Source organism: Xenopus laevis, chromosome 8S (genome assembly GCF_017654675.1).
Source record: "Xenopus laevis strain J_2021 chromosome 8S, Xenopus_laevis_v10.1, whole genome shotgun sequence".
Classification (NCBI taxonomy): domain Eukaryota; kingdom Metazoa; phylum Chordata; class Amphibia; order Anura; family Pipidae; genus Xenopus; species Xenopus laevis.
Genome location: NC_054386.1, coordinates 61,409,303 through 61,431,639, shown reverse-complemented (window position 1 = coordinate 61,431,639; position 22,337 = coordinate 61,409,303). Strand labels below are relative to the sequence as shown.

General features: G+C 39.2%; 1 protein-coding gene across 2 annotated transcripts in view; it reads left to right on the top strand.

Moving 5' to 3' along the window:
* Positions 1-22,337, top strand: part of LOC121397689 (protein diaphanous homolog 2-like) — a 260,585-nt gene that overhangs the window by 39,607 nt on the left and 198,641 nt on the right. For both annotated transcript variants that reach the window (XM_041574892.1, XM_041574891.1), the window contains exon 2: positions 6,846-6,981. In XM_041574892.1, the coding sequence (XP_041430826.1) occupies positions 6,846-6,981 (136 nt within the window). The remainder of the gene's footprint in view (positions 1-6,845; positions 6,982-22,337) is intronic.

Below are 22,337 nucleotides of genomic sequence, written 5' to 3'. Positions count from 1 at the left end.
TTGTCAGTCTATAGATGCCTAAAGTATTCTTTTTGTGTTAAGGATTGTTTTTACACATCTAATCTACAGTATGTATGACATTACCTCTGTATAGTCATTGTTTTCTAACTGGATGTTTCTTTCTATGACATGAAGTAAAGTTTAAAACAACCAATTCTTCCTGCACTCTCAAACCTTTATTTTATGGCAAGATCAGAGAAAACTATGGTCACCTTTATTTTATATTGTTATTCTCAGGAGAATCATTCTAATTCACTAGTTGGCTGCGTTAAAATGCACAGTGGACTCTTTAGTCCTAGGGGCAAATTTATTAAGGGTTGAATTGAAAATTTGAATTAAAATTTTTGAATTGTTTTATGGTCAAAACTCTCAAATTTGAATTGTGAATTATCAAAACTTGATTCAAATCAAATTTATTTATTTATTTTGAGATTTATCAAACTCTGGCCCTTAAAAAAAATTGAATTTGACTATTCGCCACCTAAAACCTGCCGAGTTCATGTATAAGTCAATGGGGGAGGTCCAGGGACCAATTTGGACATGTTACTAGACATTCAAGTTTTTTTCTCATACAAAAACTCGAATTGGGTTTACTCGAATTCAATTCAAATTAGATTTGAGTTTTCGAGTTGGTAAAATTTGTGAGTTTTAGATATTTGATTTTCTTTTATTATATAACCCTCAATCGAATTTTGAGAATAGATGCAAATTTAATAGAGTTACAAAAAAAGCTCACATGAATTCAAAATTTGACCTTTAATAAATGTGTCCTCTAATGTTTCTATGTATTATTTTTTATGGCTGACATATTTTCTCCATTGAATTCACTGGTGGATTAAAGCATACTGCCAGAAAGAAGTCATTACAGTAATGTATTACTGTGCTTGATCTGGGGAGCATACAATCCTATGTCAGATCCCAAATAGTTTTATTGAGTTTTATTTGTAAAGTAGTAAGTGAATAACTTGTCTAATCTAGGTTCCTGATGAAACTAAAAGAGGAGAGTCATTTCAGTTAGTCTTCTTACTATTAATAATAAATTTAAGTTAAATGGACTATACTGTGGACAAATATAGATTTTGGAAACAAATTCTATGTGGTTTGGTAAGGCCAAGAAACTGTTCTAATGTCATATATGATAGTATGCCCTCCAGTGGGCACAGTGTAAATAGAGCCTGTGGGTTAGGTTTGTTCTTCCTTATCTTAGCTGCTTCCAATTATATTAGTGAGTTTGTGTAGGCAGATAAATAACACTCCTTAATGAAATAAAGGGTGCACATCGTTCCTGGTCTAGTAACCCACAGCAACCAATCCATAGATAGCAGATACTGGCCAGGTACTGGCAAATACACATCGAAAATGTATTGCTATGGTAACTAACCTGGGAACTTTTATTATATTACAACAAAGGGGTGAAAGACTGTAAATTCACCTCTTCTCGCATCTGAATCCAAGAAGCACATACCTAATATAGGTCATATGAGTCATAATGTTCAAGCTTCTTCCACCTTCCCTATTTTATACAGATAATTCCTCTGCTATGGCCTTTGATTGAAGGCAATGTTTTGTGCAAATTTTTACATTTGTGTATAGAATTATTTTATAGCCAGCACATATTGTAGGATATTGGAAACAAATTACATAGGGAGCAAGATGTTCTTTTTTTCCTTATGATTTTATATTAATTACACAAGGCTGGCAGATTTAAATAATATTCTACATGGCATGAACAGACTGCTATGCAACAAAAATTTCATAGTTTATTATTTAAAGAGAGATTTAATTAAGGTCAATGCACCAATCACAAGAGATTAAAATGCATATTTATAGAACCATCTTGTTTAGTAAGTGTGATATTCTAAAAAGAAAAAATGTATTACATACTATACATATAGTCTCAAACTGGCTCAAACATGCACTCTTCCAGATCTACACTGTTGCATAAAGGTATATAAAGATCACTTAACATAGTTGTTCTTTATTTTTTAATGCAAGACCCAAGACTGGGCTGTATTATATAAAAATTGTAAGTATACACCTGTATATAATAACACTGGAACAGAGTAAAATAAAGGTACCATATGACTTGACAGAACTAAAATAAGAAAGTATACACAGAGCTTGTCCTTGAACTGTCCAAGATATCTAAAACTAGAAAAGAATAAAGAATGTACTCCAAGGATGAATCACAACATACACCTGTATATAAGTAACATTTAGGAGCAGATTGCTAAATATCATACTGACTCCAGATGGGATTTCCAGCAATCTAATATTTTTGTTGAGTTATTAATGACAGTCAGGAAAGTGTTTAACAAATTGACACATTGATCAAAGTATTTGCTGCTTTGATCAATGTGTCAATATGCAGAATTAATTTGACTGCTTTGAGCAATCAAACTCCATTCTGTTCTATGGGATATTATACAGTAGCTCAGCTTCAGCCCAGAGATCAGCACTCTTCAAATTAACATAATAGTATTCAGAGAAGCTCCTAGTTGATCTGTAATAAATCATTACACCACAACAAAGAGATTTACAAATTTAAAGGTACTGTTTCCCCCACTGCAATTGTGGGTTAACAGAGGCCTCAGTTAATTTGAGCTTTCCAGTTAAGAAAGATCCCCATTAAGAGTGCTATGCCCCCTGTATTCAGAGAGAGTTCCCTGTGCAGATGACCATGCATGTGCACAATGAGTGAGACTAGGTTAACTGATCCTATACTGTATCACAAGCATGAGCATAATTAGTGAGTTAAAGCTCGCATCCATATACCTGTAGTACAACATGGCTACCCACAATGGGATCTCCTTTCTGCTGCATATTTAAAAGAAAAATAATACTATATATATATATATATATATATATATATATATATATATATATATATATATATATATATATATATATATATATATATATATATATATATATATATATATACATATATATATATATAGTGTATATATATATATATATATATATATATATATATATATATATAGTGTATATATATATATATATATATATATATATATAATCTACAGTCTGGTCATTTCCCTATGGGACCAGACTGTAAATTATATCCTTATAAACGGCGCGTTCTGACGTCAGAACGCGCCGTTTTTTAAGACAGAGGCAGCACCTACGCTGCAGCTCCCTCCCTGCGTCTCCCCTTCCATCTTACGTTCAAGCACGGAGTTCTTTTACTTCATGCAGCGCTGCTCTCCCTCTGCCTGTCAGATATCCGCCCCTCAGTCTCTCTCCCTGCCCCTTCGTCTCCAGTTACGCTCCGCCTTCCCATGATGCGTCTCTCAGGATCTCACGCCGGTCTCCCTCCCACTATGACAAGTCTCCTCCTGTAGAGCTGAGGTGTTTGTAGAACCGGAGCCATAACAAAAGTCAGGGAGCGAGGCACCGGGTTTCTGCTCAGTGTCTGCAGTGCATGAGGAGCCGCACAGCACAAAGGTCGCTAGGGAAAGTGCGTGGGTGGGAGGGTTTGGTCGCTATACACTGTGCCATTCACACTACCCGCCCCCACCCCTGAGACTGACAGTGATCAGCACAGCCAAGGGACGCGCACATTCTATTCTCTGGCTCCAAAGCATGAGCGAGGAATGTGACCTGTAGCCTGGCAGTGGAAATCACTGAAAATCTCTCTCTCCCTTTATGTTCTACTCCCCCTCCCATGCTTAGTGACTTCTCCTGACACGGCCTCACTCCTCAATCACTGCCTTTCCCCATCCTGTGTAGCAGCTGATGACGTCACCCATGGCAGGCACAAAAGAACAAGCTGAACAAAACTGTAAGCAACACAAATAAAGGTACAAACAACTACAGGGAAACTCAAGAAACAAAATTAAATAAGGTGAACACACACAAGGGGAACAAACAAATTTAGCAGACACAAAACTAAACACAACACAGTGTTTCAAAGAACATACATCAAAGCCATACATAAAAGTGAGACATTGCACACAAAAAAACCTGTAGATTATAATGCATAATGTACCCCCTACTAAAATTTATAAAGATATCAAAAGTCACCTCGGAGTTATGTGACCTGTATAAAAGCACTCGGCCTGCGGCCTCGTGCTTTTATATGGTCACATAACTCCTCGGTGACTTATTATATCTTTATAAATTACAGTAGGGGGTACATTATCCACTATATATATATATTTCTCCAATGAGTATCCGCACTCCAAGGCAATATAGAAAAGAGAGGGGTGCACGGTAATTTTGCATACACCAATAGTTTCCAAACCAGCACTCCCTTTAGTGAAAAAATTTTATTTTTATTATTACATAGAATCTCCTTGAAAAAGGTCCCAATGGGGACGTCGGAAGTCCAGCTGGACTGCATTCACTATTAGGGAAGCAATTTTAACATGAAGTGTCTTTTAAATGTTAAATTGCTAGCATGATAAGCATGTGCAGGAGTGACCTTATCTGTGATTATTAGCCAACATTAGGAAACTTACCCAATTGTATGGAATTGGTATATATGATAAAACTATTTAAAAAAGTACCTAGATGATGCTTCACTTTATGACCCCTAATAGCAAGTCTTGGGCAAAGTATCAATTAAAATGCATCTCCTTCAAGAGAACAAGAAGGAAAACATTAAAGCTGTCCTTTAATAAATTATTGATAGCAATAATATCTACAGAAGAAACATTTTACTTCAGCCAATTCAATAATACGTTTTATGGCACAAATGTGTAAAAATGGAAGTTTCTCTTACATATTTTAGCTGTACCAAAATTGATGTATTGGTTCTGGATAATAGAAACTATTTTCTATTGTAAATCTTGCTGCAATGCTCTGTAAGCCATATGCATGAGAGGAGAATGTGACCTAGAATCCAGGTAGTTAAACTATCCAAAGAACATTACTCATTATTATGCCCAATGCCAAATTACGTATTTAATTTTAGACCATGACTCTCCCACATAATTTTTTTAAGCTATAGGGAACTTATGAATTGATTGAACACTAATAACTTTGTCTGGCAGACATTTAATTGACAAACCCTAAAATCATCTCTTTAAATAAGTTGACACTTTAACAGAGACGTTGATGGATTTTTTTTCATTAGGAATGTAACAAATGGAAATGCTCCGTCTTGAAATGGAAAATGTATTTCATATTGGAATTCAAGGACTTTATTAATTTGGGTATCTAAACATTTTTCATTTCTAATTGATGTTTGTCTTGTACAAAAAAATATAATCTTCTAAGTGTTCTTGTAGAGACATTACAAAAAGTTATATGCCCTGTAAACCAAGTATCAGTGGAAAACGCAAGCACACAGAACTTCAGATTTGTTTGAAACAAATAGATAGGGGCAACCTGACAATAAATACCAGTGACTGCAAAAAATTAGGTATGGCTTTTTCTGAATGCTCCCTGAGACACAGCAGATGTGGAGAATATCAGGCGCTGTGTTCACTCAGGGTTTGAAGGCCAGTCTCATCATCTGTGGAAAAGGTTAAGTAGCAAACTGGAGGAGTTAATGATTTTTCCCTTTGTAGGCAAACTAGAGGCATTTCTGCTTAATTAATAAAATGCCTGTTTTGTCATTGCTTTGCACGGGATATTTCAAAATATCCTTCTTACTGTTGTTTTTCAAACAATGCCCTAAAAATTAATGTTTTTTTCAAGCAAGGCATGCAGTCAGTGATTATAAGTGCCAAATTGAGAACTCTCCAAAGCTTTAACTAGCTACTGATTGGTTACTTTTAGATATGCTTATAATTTATGATCTTATAACAGTAGCTCAGTTGTCGTGGAGCTTTAAGAGTTATCACTTTTTACACAAAGTCCCATAATTCCTAACCTGCTATACATTGGCTACGAGTATATGTTTAGATCAATGCCATACACCAGGGTCTGCAGTTAACTAGAATATTAAAGTTGGGTCATAGACACTAGAAGGTTAATCTGCTATATGATGATAACTTCTTGGAATGATGCCTAGTGACATTTGCTCCTAAAAGTATAATGTTTATGGCTTGCCCATGGTCTTTACTAATTATCAACCAAACAAGTTAAATATTGCAATTAGATATTTTATAGTACAAACTCCTTTACTGTGCTGGAACCCTATTCTGTCTGGTGTCAGCAACTGGAAGTGTCTAAACCTATTTTAGTGTCACACAATAAGGTCACATGTGTGACTTGCTGGCTATACCTTCACCTTACAAGAACTGGGAACTGGGAAGGAAATGGCAAAAATTATTAGGTTAGGCAGTTACAATCCGGTAAGTATTATTATTTATTTTACATAGCATCAACATCCAAACACATTCTTGTTTTACTGGTATTTTGTTATCAGCATCCTCTACAATTCACACATCATGGAGGATACAAATAACAGTTAAATTATTATTATACCACACACATTTCTTGGATTTCAATTTTCAAGTTACTTTTGATACTTAAATCCGAGTGAAGCATTTGAGACTTCTGCCTTACCGAAACACTAATAAAATGAAAGCAGATGTCAAAACTTGCTTTTCAGCTACTTCAACTGGGAAATCTGTTCTAAAAGCGTGAAAGCAGAAGCCATATTGTGACTAGAATGTACACAAGGAATATTCCCCCTAATCCCTCAGCATGCATAGCAGCTCAGTGTCTCCTTTTTACCAAATGTTTTGTATATCTTGCAAAAAGATGCAGGCTGTTGTGAGAAAATAAACAGAGGCTCTGTGGCTCTGCCGAACCGTCTCAATTTGTGCTGCTGTCAGTTCATCTGCAGCTCAACTGTACTCATCTTGCTGAATTTTTTACTAATTAGTAGTACATTACAAACAGACAAATAATGTTTTTTTCCAATGCAGGAGGCAGTGAAAGAAAATAACAAGAGGAGAGAGATGGAGGAGAAGATGAAACGAGCAAAGATTGCAAAGGAGAAAGCAGAGAGGGAAAAGCTTGAACGGCAACACAAGAAGAAGAAGCTCATTGATATCAATAAAGGTAGGACTGAGGACATAAGTCATGCTCTGTATGTGCTCGGGCATCTTCAAAGGGGGAGCTCAGATTCCATTAACTTATGTAGATTTCTTATTATCCAGACTTCAGAATATTCTTTACTCTCTCTTTTGATTTTTAAGGCTGTGCCTAACTCATGCATTAGTCATGAATTCATTATATTGTTACTTATATTCACCATTTACTCCTGACCTCAGGTAAATCTTAAGTCATTGTGCTCTAAAGAATGTGAAGGGGCTAATAGGAGGAAATGGAACGGTGGATAGGAATGTATATCGCACAGAGCATAGTTTTGTGCAGTACAAAAGTTTGTTCCTTATGGGGGCAATGTAATAAATGTTAACAGAAAATGCATGCAATGCAAAAAATTATTCCTTTGTACAAGTTTTACACAGCTTTTGCAAACCTCTGAAAGTATTTAGCAAACTCCACCTGCCAGAGGGAAAAAGTTATGAATTTTTATCGTTTGCAGCAGTGTGCAGAGTATGTGAACAAGCTAATAATAGAATATCTTTAAGGGAAAAATAAACCTCTGAACAATAGCTCTATAAAAATATACATCACCTAAACTCTGCTTCATCTAAATAAACTGCTTCTTATAAAAATATACTTTTAGTATACTTAGTTTTTAGTTGTTTATGTCATTGTTTTTCCTAAATAGAACATTGAATTTTAAGAAATAAGTGCGACCCCCTGAGACTATACAATTTACAGTGCACACAAATCAAGGGCACACATACATGTTAGTTGAAATAAGCCAATTAAATGACAATGTTCTGTCTATTACTCCCCACTTCTTCCTTAGTTATTTATGCTGTGGGTATGATTTTCCTTTAAACAATCCTAAAAATGTGTGTCTGCATGCTCTCCTTTGTACCAAGCAACGCTAGTTCTTTAATGCTCCCACACAGAGTCTGATAAGTAAGACAACCAGATTAGAAAATCCTCTACTGGGGCCTCAGTGGCCATGGGTAGTGGCAATCACTACAGCTTCACCTGTAGACAATTTGGGCCACATTTACCTAGGTCTGAATTTTCACTTAGGAAAGCTTAGTCATACTATACACATCAGCCGTTAATTCATTACGACTAAACATATCCGTCAAAATGTGAAAATTTGTATCAGTAAATTAAATGCATGCTGCCATATATTTGCTGGCAAAATATTGTCAGCGTCAAGGTTTCCTAGTGAATTTTTTTTAGCGCCACTTTCTTCCCATTGAAACTTTGTTAACATACTTACGCTTAAGTCAATTTTTAATATGGTGGTAACATGAAGGTCATAGGTCATATGCATGTATTTATTAGTGGCCACTTATTATTAAAAATGTCAAAGGAAGCAAAATCAAGACAAGATATCCTTTATTGTCCTAGACATGAGCCAACTCTAAAACAAATGTGGTATGAGCTTCAAAAAAGTGTAAATAACATACAGTTAGGTCCATAAATATTTGGACAGAAATCTTTTTTTTTTTCTAATTTTGGTTCTGTTCATTACCAAAATGAACTTTAAATGAAGCAACTCAGATTCAGTTGAACTGCAGACTTTCAGCTTTAATTCAGTGGATTAAACAAAAACATTGCATATAAATGTGAGGAACTAGAGCCTTTTTTTACCACAATCACTACATTTCAGGGGCTCAAAAGTAATTGGACAAATTAAAAAACTGAAAATAAACTTCATTTCTAATACTTGGCTGAAAACCCTTTGTTGGCAATGAAAACCCTTGTTGGTTGAAAACCCTTTGTTGGCAATGACAGCCTGAAGTCTTGAACTCATGGACATCACCAGATTCCTCTTTTTTAATGCTCTGCCAGGCCTTTACTGCAGCAGCTTTCAGTTGCTGTTTGTGTGTGGGCCTTTCTGTCCAAAGTTAAGTCTTTAGCAGCTCAATTGGGTTCAGATCAGGTGACTGACTTGGCCATTCAAGAATATTCCATTTCTTTGCTTTAATAAACTCCTGGGTTGCTTTGGCTGTATGTTTTGGGTCATTGTCCATCTGTATTATGAAACGCCTCCCAATCAATTTGACTCCATTTAGCTGGATTTGAGCAGATAATGTCTTTGAACACCTCAGAATTAATTTGGCTGCTTCTGTCCTGTGTCACATCATGGATAAACACTAGTGTCCCAGTGCCACTGGCAGCCATGCACGCCCAAGCCATCACACTGCCTCCACCATTTTAAAGATGATGTGGTATGCTTTGGCTAATTTTTTCTTGCCAATATTCTGGTAGAGGTTGATCATAGTTGGTTTTATCTGTCCAAAGAACTTTTTTCCAGAACTGTGCTGGCTTTTTAGATGTTTTTTTTAGCAAAGTCAAATCTAGCCTTTCTATTCTTGATGCTTATGAGTGGCTTGCACCTTGCAGTGCACCCTCTGTATTTACTTTCATGCAGTCTTCTCTTTATGGTAGACTTGATTATTTATACACCTACCTCCTGGAGAGTTTCTTTTTCACTTGTTTGGCTGGCTTGAAGGGGTTTCTCTTCACTGTGGAAATGATTCTGTGATCATCCACTACTGTTGTCTTCCGTGGACATCCAGCTCTTTTTGCATTGTTAAGTTTACCAGTGCTTTTTCTTTCTCATTATGTACCAAACTGTAGATGTAAGAACGTACGCATGCGTCCTATTCGGCGCAGGCGCGGGCATGCGCGCTGGCGTGTGACGCGGACGCCGGCGACGGTCGCTGACGCGGTGGCGACGGCGACGGTCGCGGGCGCAGGGACGTAGGCGGAAACGCCTGTGACAGACGTGCTGGCGTCAGTTCCGCGACGTCAGCGTGAGGACGCTAGTTTGGCGCCAAAAGATATGAATTTAAACCAGATCCAGACTTACATGCATTGCCTGGTTATTAGGTTAATTACTGAAACCCTAGCATCTCTTACTACTTGAATTTCCTGTTGTGACCCTGCCTGAACCTGGACTACGATTTCTGCTGCCTGCCTCGACTCTTCTGCCTGCCTTATCGTTACAAACCTCGCTGCCTGCCTTGACCTCGGACTTCCTGACTACGACCTTGCCTTATCCTCTGTACCGCGTTTGATAGTCTCATTGGCTACTCTCCACAACCCTGCTCCCTGTTCTATCCCAGGTGGGTAGTGGTTGTGTGAGGCGCTTGTGAGTTCGAAATCTTCAGCTCCCGCTCCTTCTCCGCCTGGATCACACCGGTAAGCCTGACAGTATAACCAGGCCCAAAATGGATCCAGCTGAAGGGGCCTCTCCGTTTGCTGTCCTAACCCAGCAGCTGTCCTCTCTGACGCAAGCGGTCCGGGAGCTGCAAAGTGGATATGCTCAGTTACAGGAGCATATCAGATCTCATCCGCCAGCGGCTCTCCCTTCCACCTCTGCTGCCACTCCTCCTGCGCCAACAGAGGTTCAAGTTATCACATCGGAGATCTCTGAACCCAAGGTGGCTTTCCCAGAGAAGTTTGCCGGAGACCGGAAGCTGTTTCGGAATTTCAGGAGCAACTGCAAGCTGCTGTTCTCCTTAAAGCCCCACACCTATCCTACTGAGCAAACCCGGGTCGGGGTTATCATCTCTTTTCTCACGGGAGAACCACAGACCTGGGCCTTTCGTCTCATGGACCGCCACAGTCCAGTCTTGGCTTCGGTGGATTCCTTTTTTGATGCAATGGCGGTCATTTTCGATGATCCCCACAGAGTCGCTACTGCTGAGGCTGCCTTACGTGCCCTGAAGCAAGGGGTCCGTCCTGCTGAGGACTATACGTTGGAGTTCCGGCAGTGGGCAGACGACACAGAATGGAACCCTGCCGCACTAAAGAACCAATACCGCTTCGGACTTTCTTCTGAGTTAAAGAACGAATTGGCCCGTACTGGCATTCCGGACAGTTTGGAAGACCTCATCCTCCTCGCCATTCAACTTGATCAGAGGCTCCGAGAGCGTAGAGAGGAAGAAAAGGCGGAGAAAGCGGGTCTTTCACCTCAGACCTGGATGTTACCATCCGCTCCTCCTCCGGTTCGGATGCCGTCCACCTTTCCTTCAGCCATACCTCCACCTGTCTTCGCTACAGCCCCAGAGCCTATGCAGATTGGTGCTATTAAATCTGCTTTATCTCCGGAGGAACGCATCAGACGCCGCAGACTGAATCTTTGTCTTTACTGTGGTCAAGCAGGCCATCTGCTTCGGGGTTGTCCGGTCCGCCCAGCGGGTAAGAAGTTGCTCGAAAAAGACTTTACCCCCTGCCATGTTCCTGTGCCTCTCCTGACAGTCTCTTTGTCTTTACAGTGGGGAGACCAACAGGTAGAACTCCAAGCAATCCTTGACTCTGGGGCCAGCGGATGCTTTCTGGACAATAGAGTAGCACTACGGTTCCAGATTCATCTCCAAGCTAAGAAGAATCCCGTAGCTCTCCGGGTGGCTGACGGGTCTCTGATTACCTCAGGCCCTGTGGTGCAAGAGACCGTCTCTCTTTTTGTTTTGCTGAATAAAGGGCATGCTGAAATGATGAACTTTGATGTGGTTTCTTCTCCTTTATTCCCCGTTATTCTGGGATTACCTTGGTTACAGAAGCACAACCCATCCATCAATTGGGCTACCGGTGAAGTAAAATTTCTTTCAAATTTCTGCTCTTCTCGTTGTATTTCTTCTTCAAAAAAGGTCTGTTTTTATCCCCTACTTCGGAAATTCATGAACTTCTTCCTCAGGCTTATTGGGAGTTTTTGGACGTTTTCAATAAGAAAGGGGCTGACAAGTTACCCCCTCATCGCATTTATGATTGTCCTATTAATCTTCTTCCTGGGGCTCAGATTCCGTTTGGTCGAGTTTACCCTTTATCTGAGTCAGAACTTGTGGAACTTCATTCTTATTTAGATGAAAATTTGGCTAAAGGGTTCATTAGACAGTCTTCTTCTCCAGCAGGAGCTGGGATTTTCTTTGTCGAGAAGAAAGATCATTCATTAAGGCCGTGTATAGACTACCGGGATTTGAACAAGATCACAGTTAAGAATCGTTACCCACTTCCCCTTATTCCCGAACTATTTCAACGATTGGCAGAGGCTAAGATCTTTTCTAAATTGGATCTTCGGGGCGCTTACAATTTGGTCAGAATAAGAGAGGGCGATGAATGGAAGACAGCCTTTCGTACTCGTTACGGGCATTTTGAATACCTGGTCATGCCCTTTGGCCTCTGCAACGCTCCTGCAACTTTTCAACATTTTGTTAACGACGTCTTCAGAGACTTCCTCGATATATTTGTCATCATTTATTTAGATGATATTCTTGTTTTTTCTAATTCTTTGGAAGAACACAGAGTTCATGTGAAGAAGGTTCTGGCCCGCCTACGCACTCATCAGTTATATGCTAAAGTTGAGAAATGTGTGTTTGAACAATCATCTGTAGATTTTTTGGGGTTCTGTATTTCTCCTCAGGGTATCCAGATGAACTCAAGGAAGATTTCTGCAATTCTTAATTGGCCGATTCCGTCTTCTAAAAAGGCCGTTCAACGTTTTATCGGCTTTGCAAATTTTTATAGAAAATTTATAAAAAAATTTTCTCAAGTCATCCTTCCAATCACTGAACTGACGCGCAATAATCAAAAGTTTGTTTGGTCTCCTCGGGCTCAGGAGGCTTTCGAGAAATTGAAGACACTCTTCACTTCAGGTCCAATTCTTCACCATCCTGACATTTCCCTTCCTTTCATTCTGGAGGTAGATGCTTCAGAACTTGCGGTGGGTGCTGTGTTGTCTCAGAGAACTGGGTTTCAAGAGGATCTTCATCCTGTTGCCTTCTTTTCTCGTAAACTGGCCAAGAGTGAGTGTAATTACGATGTGGCTGACCGTGAATTACTCGCTATCAAGCTGGCACTTGAAGAATGGAGGTACCTCCTCGAAGGGTCTAAACATCCAATTCTCATTTTTACTGATCACAGGAATCTGGAATATTTACGTTCAGCTAAACGGCTTAGACCCAGACAAGCAAGATGGGCGTTATTTTTCATGAGATTCAATTTTCATCTTACTTACCGACCTGGATCAAAAAACGTTAAAGCAGATGCTTTATCTCGAATGTTTTCTTCTGAAAACGAGGTTTCCTTGGCCCCTGAGACAATTCTAAATTCTAATAACTTTCTTCTGCTTCAATCAACCCTGGTGGATAGAATTTTAAGACGCTTCTTTAAACATTTCTGAACCATCGTTACTGCCTAAGGAAGGTCTTCTTTTTCATCAAGGCAAAATTTTTGTCCCAGAATCAATGCGTTTGGAGGTTCTTAAAAATAGTCATGATTCTAAATTGGCAGGTCATCCAGGTATAAAGAAAACTATTGTCTTGGCCAAGAGATTATTTTGGTGGCCTGGGATGGCTAAGGACTGTTTTAAATTTGTTGCTTCATGTGAAATTTGTTCTAGATCTAAGGACTCTCACTCCAGGCCTATTGGTCTTCTTCAACCTCTGCCAGTGCCTTCCCGTCCATGGGGATCAGTTTCTTTGGACTTCATTTCCGATTTACCACTGTCCTGTGATTGTTCCACCATTATTGTTTTTGTTGATCGTTTAACCAAGATGGCACATTTTAAAGCTCTACCAAAACTTCCTTCCGCCTCTGAGACTGCCGATACCTTCATTAAAGAAGTGGTAAGACTCCATGGCCTTCCAGATGAAGTAGTGTCGGATCGGGGACCGCAATTTACATCTCAGTTCTGGAAATCATTGTGCAAAGCACTCAAGATTTCGGTGTCTCTTTCCTCTGCGTTTCATCCTCAGTCCAATGGCCAGACCGAGCGAACTAATCAAACTCTCGAGCAATACCTGAGGTGTTATTCTTCTTACCTCCAAGACGATTGGGTCAATCTTCTTCCTTTTGCGGAGTTTGCTTATAATAATTCCCATCACTCATCAATTAATCAGTCCCCTTTTTTCGCAAATTATGGTCTTCATCCAGTAACTTTTCCCTCTGCCATTGTTTCTGATATTTTAGTTCCCGATGTCAAGGACAGATTAACTTTTCTATCGAATAATTTTCAAAGGCTCCAAGAAAACATGAGGAAGGCGCAACAAAATTTCAAGACTTACGCTGATTGCAGGCGGAGAGGTGACCCAGAGTTCAAGGTGGGTGACCGTGTGTGGTTATCAACTGTTAACCTTAAGCTTTCTTGTCCCAGTAGGAAGTTGGGTCAACGTTTCCTGGGTCCTTTTTCTATCATCCGCCAAGTCAATCCTGTGGCCTTCCAGCTTAAACTTCCAGCATCCTGGAAAATACATCCTGTATTTCATGCTGCTCTTTTAAAACCGGTCTCGATGTTCCGATTTCCTGGGCGTTCGGCTCCTCCACCGCTTCCCGTGGTGGTTGACGGTCAAGAGGAATTTGAGGTGGAAGAGATTCTGGATTCCAGATTAAGAGGCAAACGGCTCCAGTACCTGGTGAGGTGCAAGGGTTATGGTCCGGAAGAAAATTCTTGGGAACCGGCATCCAACATCCACGCTCCTGAGTTGTTGGACAGATTTCATGGAACCTATCCTGGTAAGCCTGCTGGTTGTCGCGTCCTGAGGCCGCTCCTTGATGGGGGGCAATGTAAGAACGTACACATGCGTCCTGTTCGGCGCAGGCGCGGGCGCGGTAATGCGCGCCGGCGCGTGACACGGACGCCGGCGACGGTCGCTGACGCGGTGGTGACGGTCGCGGGCGCAGGGACGTAGGCGGAAACGCCTGTGACGGACGTGCTGGCGTCAGTTCCGCGACGTCAGCGTGAGGACGCTAGTTTGGCGCCAAAAGATATGCATTTAAACCAGATCCAGACTTACATGCATTGCCTGGTTATTAGGTTAATTACTGAAACCCTAGCATCTCTTACTACTTGAATTTCCTGTTGTGACCCTGCCTGAACCTGGACTACGATTTCTGCTGCCTGCCTCGACTCTTCTGCCTGCCTTATCGTTACAAACCTCGCTGCCTGCCTTGACCTCGGACTTCCTGACTACGACCTTGCCTTATCCTCTGTACCGTGTTTGATAGTCTCATTGGCTACTCTCCACAACCCTGCTCCCTGTTCCATCCCAGGTGGGTAGTGGTTGTGTGAGGCGCTTGTGAGTTCGAAATCTTCAGCTCCCGCTCCTTCTCCGCCTGGATCACACCGGTAAGCCTGACAGTAGATTTTGCCACTCCTAATATTGTAGCACTTTCTCGGTTGGGTTTTTTAAGTTTTTGCAGCTTAAGGAAGGCTTGTTTCACCTGCATGCAGAGCTCCTTTGACTGCATGTTGTTTGTTCACAGCAAAATCTTCCACATACAAGCACCACCCCTCAAATCAACTCCAGGGCTTTTATCTGCTTCAATGATAATGATATAACAAAGGAATTGCCCACACCTGCCCATGAAATAGCCTTTGAGTCAGTGTCCAATTACTTTTGAGCCCCTTGTCCAATTACTTTTGAGCCCCTTGTCCAATTACTTTCGAGCCCCTAAAATGTTTTTGTTCAACCCACTGAATTAAAGCTGAAAGTCTGCAGTTCAAATGCATCTGAGTTGTTTAATTTAAAATTTATTGTGTAAATAAATAAAATGTGTCTGTCCAAATATTTATGGGCCTAACTGTATTTAACAGTTATAACTTTTAAACATCCCACATGAAAATATGAAAAACCTCAGGGTTTATTTGAATACAGGATATGCGATCACTGACATAGTAATGCTGAGGATGTAGCTTCCGCTTTACCAGGTAAAACCAGGCAAAGACTTTGGAGAAAACGGTAACATATTGGAAAGTTAACACTTTGATAAATTTGCAGATTCAATCATTCGCCTGAGTGAAAATGTGCTGGTGAAATTATGCAAATGTACTTTGCTACTGAAATAATTAAAATGCACAGATTAACAAGAACAAGCCATTCTGGGCTGGCTGGCTAAATACTTTCAAAGCACTTATAAGAAAGTGGTCATAATCTAAAATGGACATCTTATCTTGACCAATTGAGTTGGCAGGGGGCAACTTTTGCTAAAACTAGTGTTAAGCTTCTTTTTACAAAAATATATTGTTTTTCTATTTTAGTGATGTTGACTCAAAAATCTGATTTTCAAAATTCTACAGATCTAAACACAAATCATGCCTGTCCAAAACTACAAGGCTATTATTTTGGAACAATAGTTCATTTTACCTTCATGCTTTTATTTATGCTTTTATTTTTCCACTGGGCAAGGTTTATTTTCTTTTATCTTATTGTTTAATTCCATTCTACATTGTTGTATTTAATTTGTTGTTGTTGTATGTTCCTCAATGTCCTTGCCAGACTAAGGACAGAGCTGAAGCTTTTAATTCATGTTATTGAACAGCTTTCATTCAGACTGTCTGAAGTATTTTGCTTGTTTAATGAAAAACTTTAATACACTTTTTGAAAGAAAAAAAAAAGAGTAAAAAACTGTGATGTGATTTTAGTCACTTGATTAAAGTAGATTTTCCCTATTACAGTTAATTACAGTATCATACCCTGTACAGAAAAAAAGAAGACTGAACAGAAGACTGTTAGGCTTCCTTTACTTGTACAGGTATGGGACCTGTTATATAGAATGCTCGGGACCTGGGATTTTCTGTATAACTGATCTTTCCATAATTTGGATCTTCATGCCTTAACTCTGCTAGAAAATCATGCTAACATTACATAATCCCAATAGACTGGTTGTGCCTCCAATAAGGATTAATTGTATATTAGTTAGGATCAAGTACAATCTACTGTTATATTATCCCAGAGTAGAAGGAAATATTTTTTAAAAAATTGGATCATTTGGATAAAATGGATTCTATGGGAAATAGTTTCCGGATAACAGATTCCATATCTGTACTACTATACTTGTACCCAGTCCTAAAGACTAGCAAAATAAATATCTATTTATTAGCATTGTTTCTAAAGTGGAGAAAATCTTGAAACAAACTGTACATGTAATTGTCATATCTCAATAAGCATTGCAATGCACTAAAATGTGAGCATCAGATAGGAGCTTTACAGTATTGCATGTTTTCAGTAGCATTACACTTTACTGTCAGGCCATATTTAACCTTAATTAAGTGAACCTGTCATGCCTAAAAGCATGGGCTGATTTTTACAGAGACCAGCAGAGAAAGCATAATAAACATGATGTGTGTTTCACCTAGCAAGCAAAACAAAGCATTTTATTTCTCTTCTACTTATCTCTCAGTCCTCTAGAGCTAATTGTAGCCATAATGCTGACTGTGAGGTTGACTACAACCTGTCCATATTTATTTTATATGTAATCAATTGTTGACTGTAATATAAGTAGGGAAAACAGAATTCCACTATATATATATATATATATATATATATATATATATATATATATATATATATATATATATATATATATATATATATATATATATGTATATGTATATATATATATATATCAGGGCCAACATCAGGGGAGTAATGGGGGGACAATCCTCCCGGCCTGGTGGCTACCTTATATTAAGTGGGGCCTGGCTGTGCTGCGTTTCCTGGATTAGCGTTTTCCGGGCCCACCTTGAGTCACTAAGCCACTGAAATAGGAGCTGCCACGAGTAGAAGCCAAGCCGCCGTCGAAAGGAGCCGAGGTGCAACTGCCGAAAGAAGCCGAGTTGCACCCACCGAAAGAAGCCGAGCCCCAGCAGCAGAAAGGAGCAGAGTCACAGATGAAAGGAGCCAAGGAAGAAGAAGGGTAAGTTCCACTGAACCAATGTTTTTTTTTTTTTTAAAAAACCCTGGGCCCTTTTTTTTAAATTTTATCTTATGGGGGGCCTGGTCACCAATTTTTTTTTACTTGTTTGGGGGGGGGGAGGTCAGTGATGTTTTTTGTGTCATTTGTTGGGGGCCTGACTTCCATTTTTTTAATTTGGGGGGCCCTGGCCATCAATTTTTTTTAAACTGGGGGAGATGGAAACCAAAATTTTTTTTCTAACTTGTGGGGTGGGGGGGGTGGCTGGCCATCTATGGGGTTTTTACTTGTATGGGCCCCCCAATTGGGTTTTTTTTTTCACTTGTAGGTGGCCCTGGCCACCAATGGTTTCTTTTAACTTGTAGGGGGGCCCCAGAAAAATTGTCATACGGGGGCCCGCTAATTCTGATGGTGGCCCTGATTGTGCTGTACATTCATACAAATATACAATGTATATTTTTTATTTAGTGGCAAGTGTTAAGAGACAGAGGAAGAAGGCCCTGTTCTATAAAGCTTACTATCTTCGTGGGTACTAGGTAACTTCAATTAAAGCGTTCAATTAACAGCATTTGAGGCATTAACTCTTAAGTGCTAAGACTAAAACAGATGTTAAGGCAGTGCTTCAAGTGGTAGTGTTTGAATTTAGTTGAACTGAAATGGAGAAAGAGACAGTATTCAAGATGTAAGTTAAGACTGAATTGGGCAGAGGAGGGAGTAAAGGTGGGGCAGGTTTAAGAAGCCAATTCAATAAAAATCATGTTAACATTAAATAAACCCAATAGGTTTGGCTCCCACAAAGGATTAATAATATCTTAGTTGGGATCATGTACAAGGTACTGTTTTATTTTCTACATTTGTAACAATTTAAGATAAGCAAAGATACAACTGTAGCTATCTAAGACAAGCAGTTCTTTTGGGAGAACTAAGACTAGCATTTTAAAGGGCAATTTCTACTTCATCTGCAAAACTGTAATAACCATAAAACATGGTCCTAAAACTCCCAAAAATGTGTTCAAACTTTCATAACCTGCCAAATTTATTAAAATGGACATGGTCATTTCAAATGTTGGAGGTATGATGGCACTTCTGTAATTGATAGCTTTGTGGATAACATGTTTCCGGATAACTGATCTCATACCTGTATAGGCAGTTCACGGTATGATTATGTGCATACAAAACTGTCCTGCTAATGTTGCTAGGTTTTTTGTAGAGATGGGTTATTTTTAAAGCAGAAAATATAAAATAGAAACTTGAAATATCATTTCATATCTTGAAAATCGGATAGTCATATTTACTCGCATATAAAAAGACATACAGCAAACTATAAATTCCCAAATGACTTATAGTAAACCCTGTCAAATAATATAAAACTTTTATTGTGCAGAGGGAAAATATAATAATATAATTTCCATTAAATCATACTCATACTAATAACAGTGGCACACTATCAAGGAACACTGAATAAAAATAGCTAGGTACTGTAGGTAGATATATCTAATTGCCATTGTGATTAATTGCAACTGCATGTAGAATTTTGGAAATATTACAAATGAACAATAAAAATTATTTGTTTATTTATACCACTGGAAATATTAATTGTGCTGATCAGCAAGGCCCCAAATGAGAGCCTCACAGTTGCAGGCACTAAGAAGCAGCAGTGATCTAGGTCTCCTTGCAAGCCCTATTGGGAGTACAGACATGGGATCTGTTATCCGGAAACCCGATATCCAGAAAGCTCCGAAAGGCCATCTCCCATAGACTCCATTATAATCAAATAATCCAAGTTTTAAAAAATTATTTCCTTTTTCTCTGTAATAATAAAACAGTAGCTTGTACTTGATCCCAACTAAGATATAATTAATCCTTATTGGAGGTAAAACAGTCCTATTGGGTTTATTCATGTTTACATGATTTTCTAGTAGACTTAAGGTATGAAGATCCAAATTATGGAAAGACCCGTTATCCGGGAAACCCCAGGTCCTGAGCATTCTGGATAACAGGTCCCATACCTGTACTTGTAATATTTGCACCCCCTGATCCCCTATTAGGGTTGATACTTGTATACCCTCTGTGGAACCTAAACACCCTCTATGTCACCTGAACATGCTTTATGTCACCTGAGCACCCTTTATATGTCACTAATATACCCTCTATGTCATCTAAACACCCTCTATGTCACTTAGACACCCTCTATGTCACTTAGACACCCTCTATGTCACTTATACACCTCTCTGTCACCTATACATCCTCTATGTCACCTAAACACACTATATGACACTTATACACCCTCTATGTCCCCTAAACACCCTCTGTGTCACCTAAACACCCTCTATGTCACTTATACTGTACACCCTCTATCACCTAAACATCCTCTTTGTCACTTATACTGTACACCCTCTGTGTCACCTAAACACCCTCTTTGTCACTTATACACCCTCTGTGCCACTTATACACCCTTTACGTCACCTAAACACCCTCTATGTCACGTTTACACCCTCTATCTCATCTAAATACCCTCTGTCACTTATACACTTTCTATGTCACCTAAATACCCTCTATCTCACTTATACAGCCTCTATCTCACTTATACACCCTCTATGTTACTTATACACCCTCTATGTCACCTAAACACACTCTATGTCACTTATACATCCACTGTGTTACATAAACACCCTCTATGCCACTTAAACACCCTCTATGTCCCCTAAACACCCTCTGTGTCACCTAAACACCCTCTATGTCACTTGTACTTTACACCCTCTGGGTCACCTACACACTCTCTTTGTCACTTATACTGTACACCCTCTGTGTCACCTAAACACCCTATTTGTCAATTATACACCTTCTGTGCCACTTATACACCCTTTATGTCACCTAAACACCTTCTATGTCACGTTTACACCCTCTATCTCACCTAAACACCCTCTATGTCACTTATACACCCTCTATGTCACCTAAATACGCTCTTTGTCATGTATACACCCTCTGTGTCACCTAAACTCCTTCTATGACACTTATACATTCTCTGTGTCACCTACACTTTTTCTTGATAGAATACTGTCCTACCTATTTTTATTTTTTCTGCCCTATTAATAACATCAGCATTAAACATAATTCTTATCAGCCAGGCACTACCTGGTAGTTACAGCATTGCAACCTATCATCTATTCAGCTAGGTGGGGCAAAGCTCTTAAAGGCAGCACAGCGCTGGGGGAAATGGCACTGGGGGGGGCAGAGGGTTCCAAATGTCAAGTATAGTATATATGTTTACCAAATGTCACAGTTAGGCTGGAGCTGTTACCACTTGGGTGAGGGCAGTGGTATGAATGGTGGTGCAACTTTTTGGGCCTGAGTTACAGGGATCCAGATTCCTGTCCAATTTGACTTTCCTACTGGAAAGCAGTTCTAGGGTGGCTGCCATGGTTGGCAGGAAGACCTTGGCCAGTTCCAGTGGTTTATTCATTATACATTCCTACAATTGTGAAAATTAGCATGTATTGTCCTAAGCAGCCCCTTAAATAAATTGATTGATTAGACATATCCAACATAGCTCGGATATGTTTGTATACCTAGACCCCAGCCCTAATTAAAACAATGAATTTCTTAAATGTGAAATTCCTAAAGATTGTATTCGCCTGAGGATTACATGTTTCAACCGCCTGCAGACATGTAGCTATCTAAGATAAGCAATTCTTTTCAGTTCATCACTTCAGCCAGAGGGTGCAAGGAATGGCATGACACAGTGCAGAATTAGACTGAAAAAGGAGATTAGTGACTTCTGCAGTTTGCGGTTTCCCTTCTCAGAGCATTGCTATTCTGCTGTGTGCCTGCACTAATCCTTTGCAATCATAAAATATATAACAATGCTCATGGAGAGGCAGCAGCTCATTCTTTTTAACCACCAAATGACTGTCTCTCTGTAGCTCTCTAGAAATATTGTTGGGTTTTGCTTCCAATGCGGAGATAAACTTAGACATTCGGGATAAGCTTTACCCTTTTTGCATGTCTCAAGAAAGTTGCCCTATAAGTACAGAAGCTAAATAAATAGCACTGTTTCTATATGTCCGTTTGGAAGTGCACAGTGTTATTACTGAATTCATAAGAGCACCAGGGCAGTGTTTATATGTGTAGTAAATACAGTAAACATACCATTTATGTATTTAATGTATATAAATATAATTCATATAGGGTTGCCAAGAATTATCACTTTTTGCTCTGCTCTGTAGATGATGATGTATAAGTTGACATCATTAAAAAAAGTTGAATCAATTGGAACATATTTATGAAAAAACTTGATTCGAGAAAAAAAATTGCTGTTTTGTTGCCAAATGTTCTTCGAATTTTCAAGATTTTTGTGACTGCTAAATCTAACAAACTCATGTTTGGAAAAGAATAATTCAAAACTATTCAATTTCATGATTATTTTTTCTCAAATCATGGCAAACTTGAATTCACATTTCAATAAATAGACACCTAAGTGTAAAGAAACTATTTTTTTTTAACAGACTTAAATGGAATTGTTTAAAACCCCGGAATGTCCGTTTATGCTCATTTAATAACTTGCGCCCCTGGGTTGTAGCTCTCTAAATGGAGTGCCAGATGAAGAATCATGAGCCAAGAGTCCTGATTCATGTAACCAGAGTGGGATGACTAATATATATCAACCAATCAGGTGA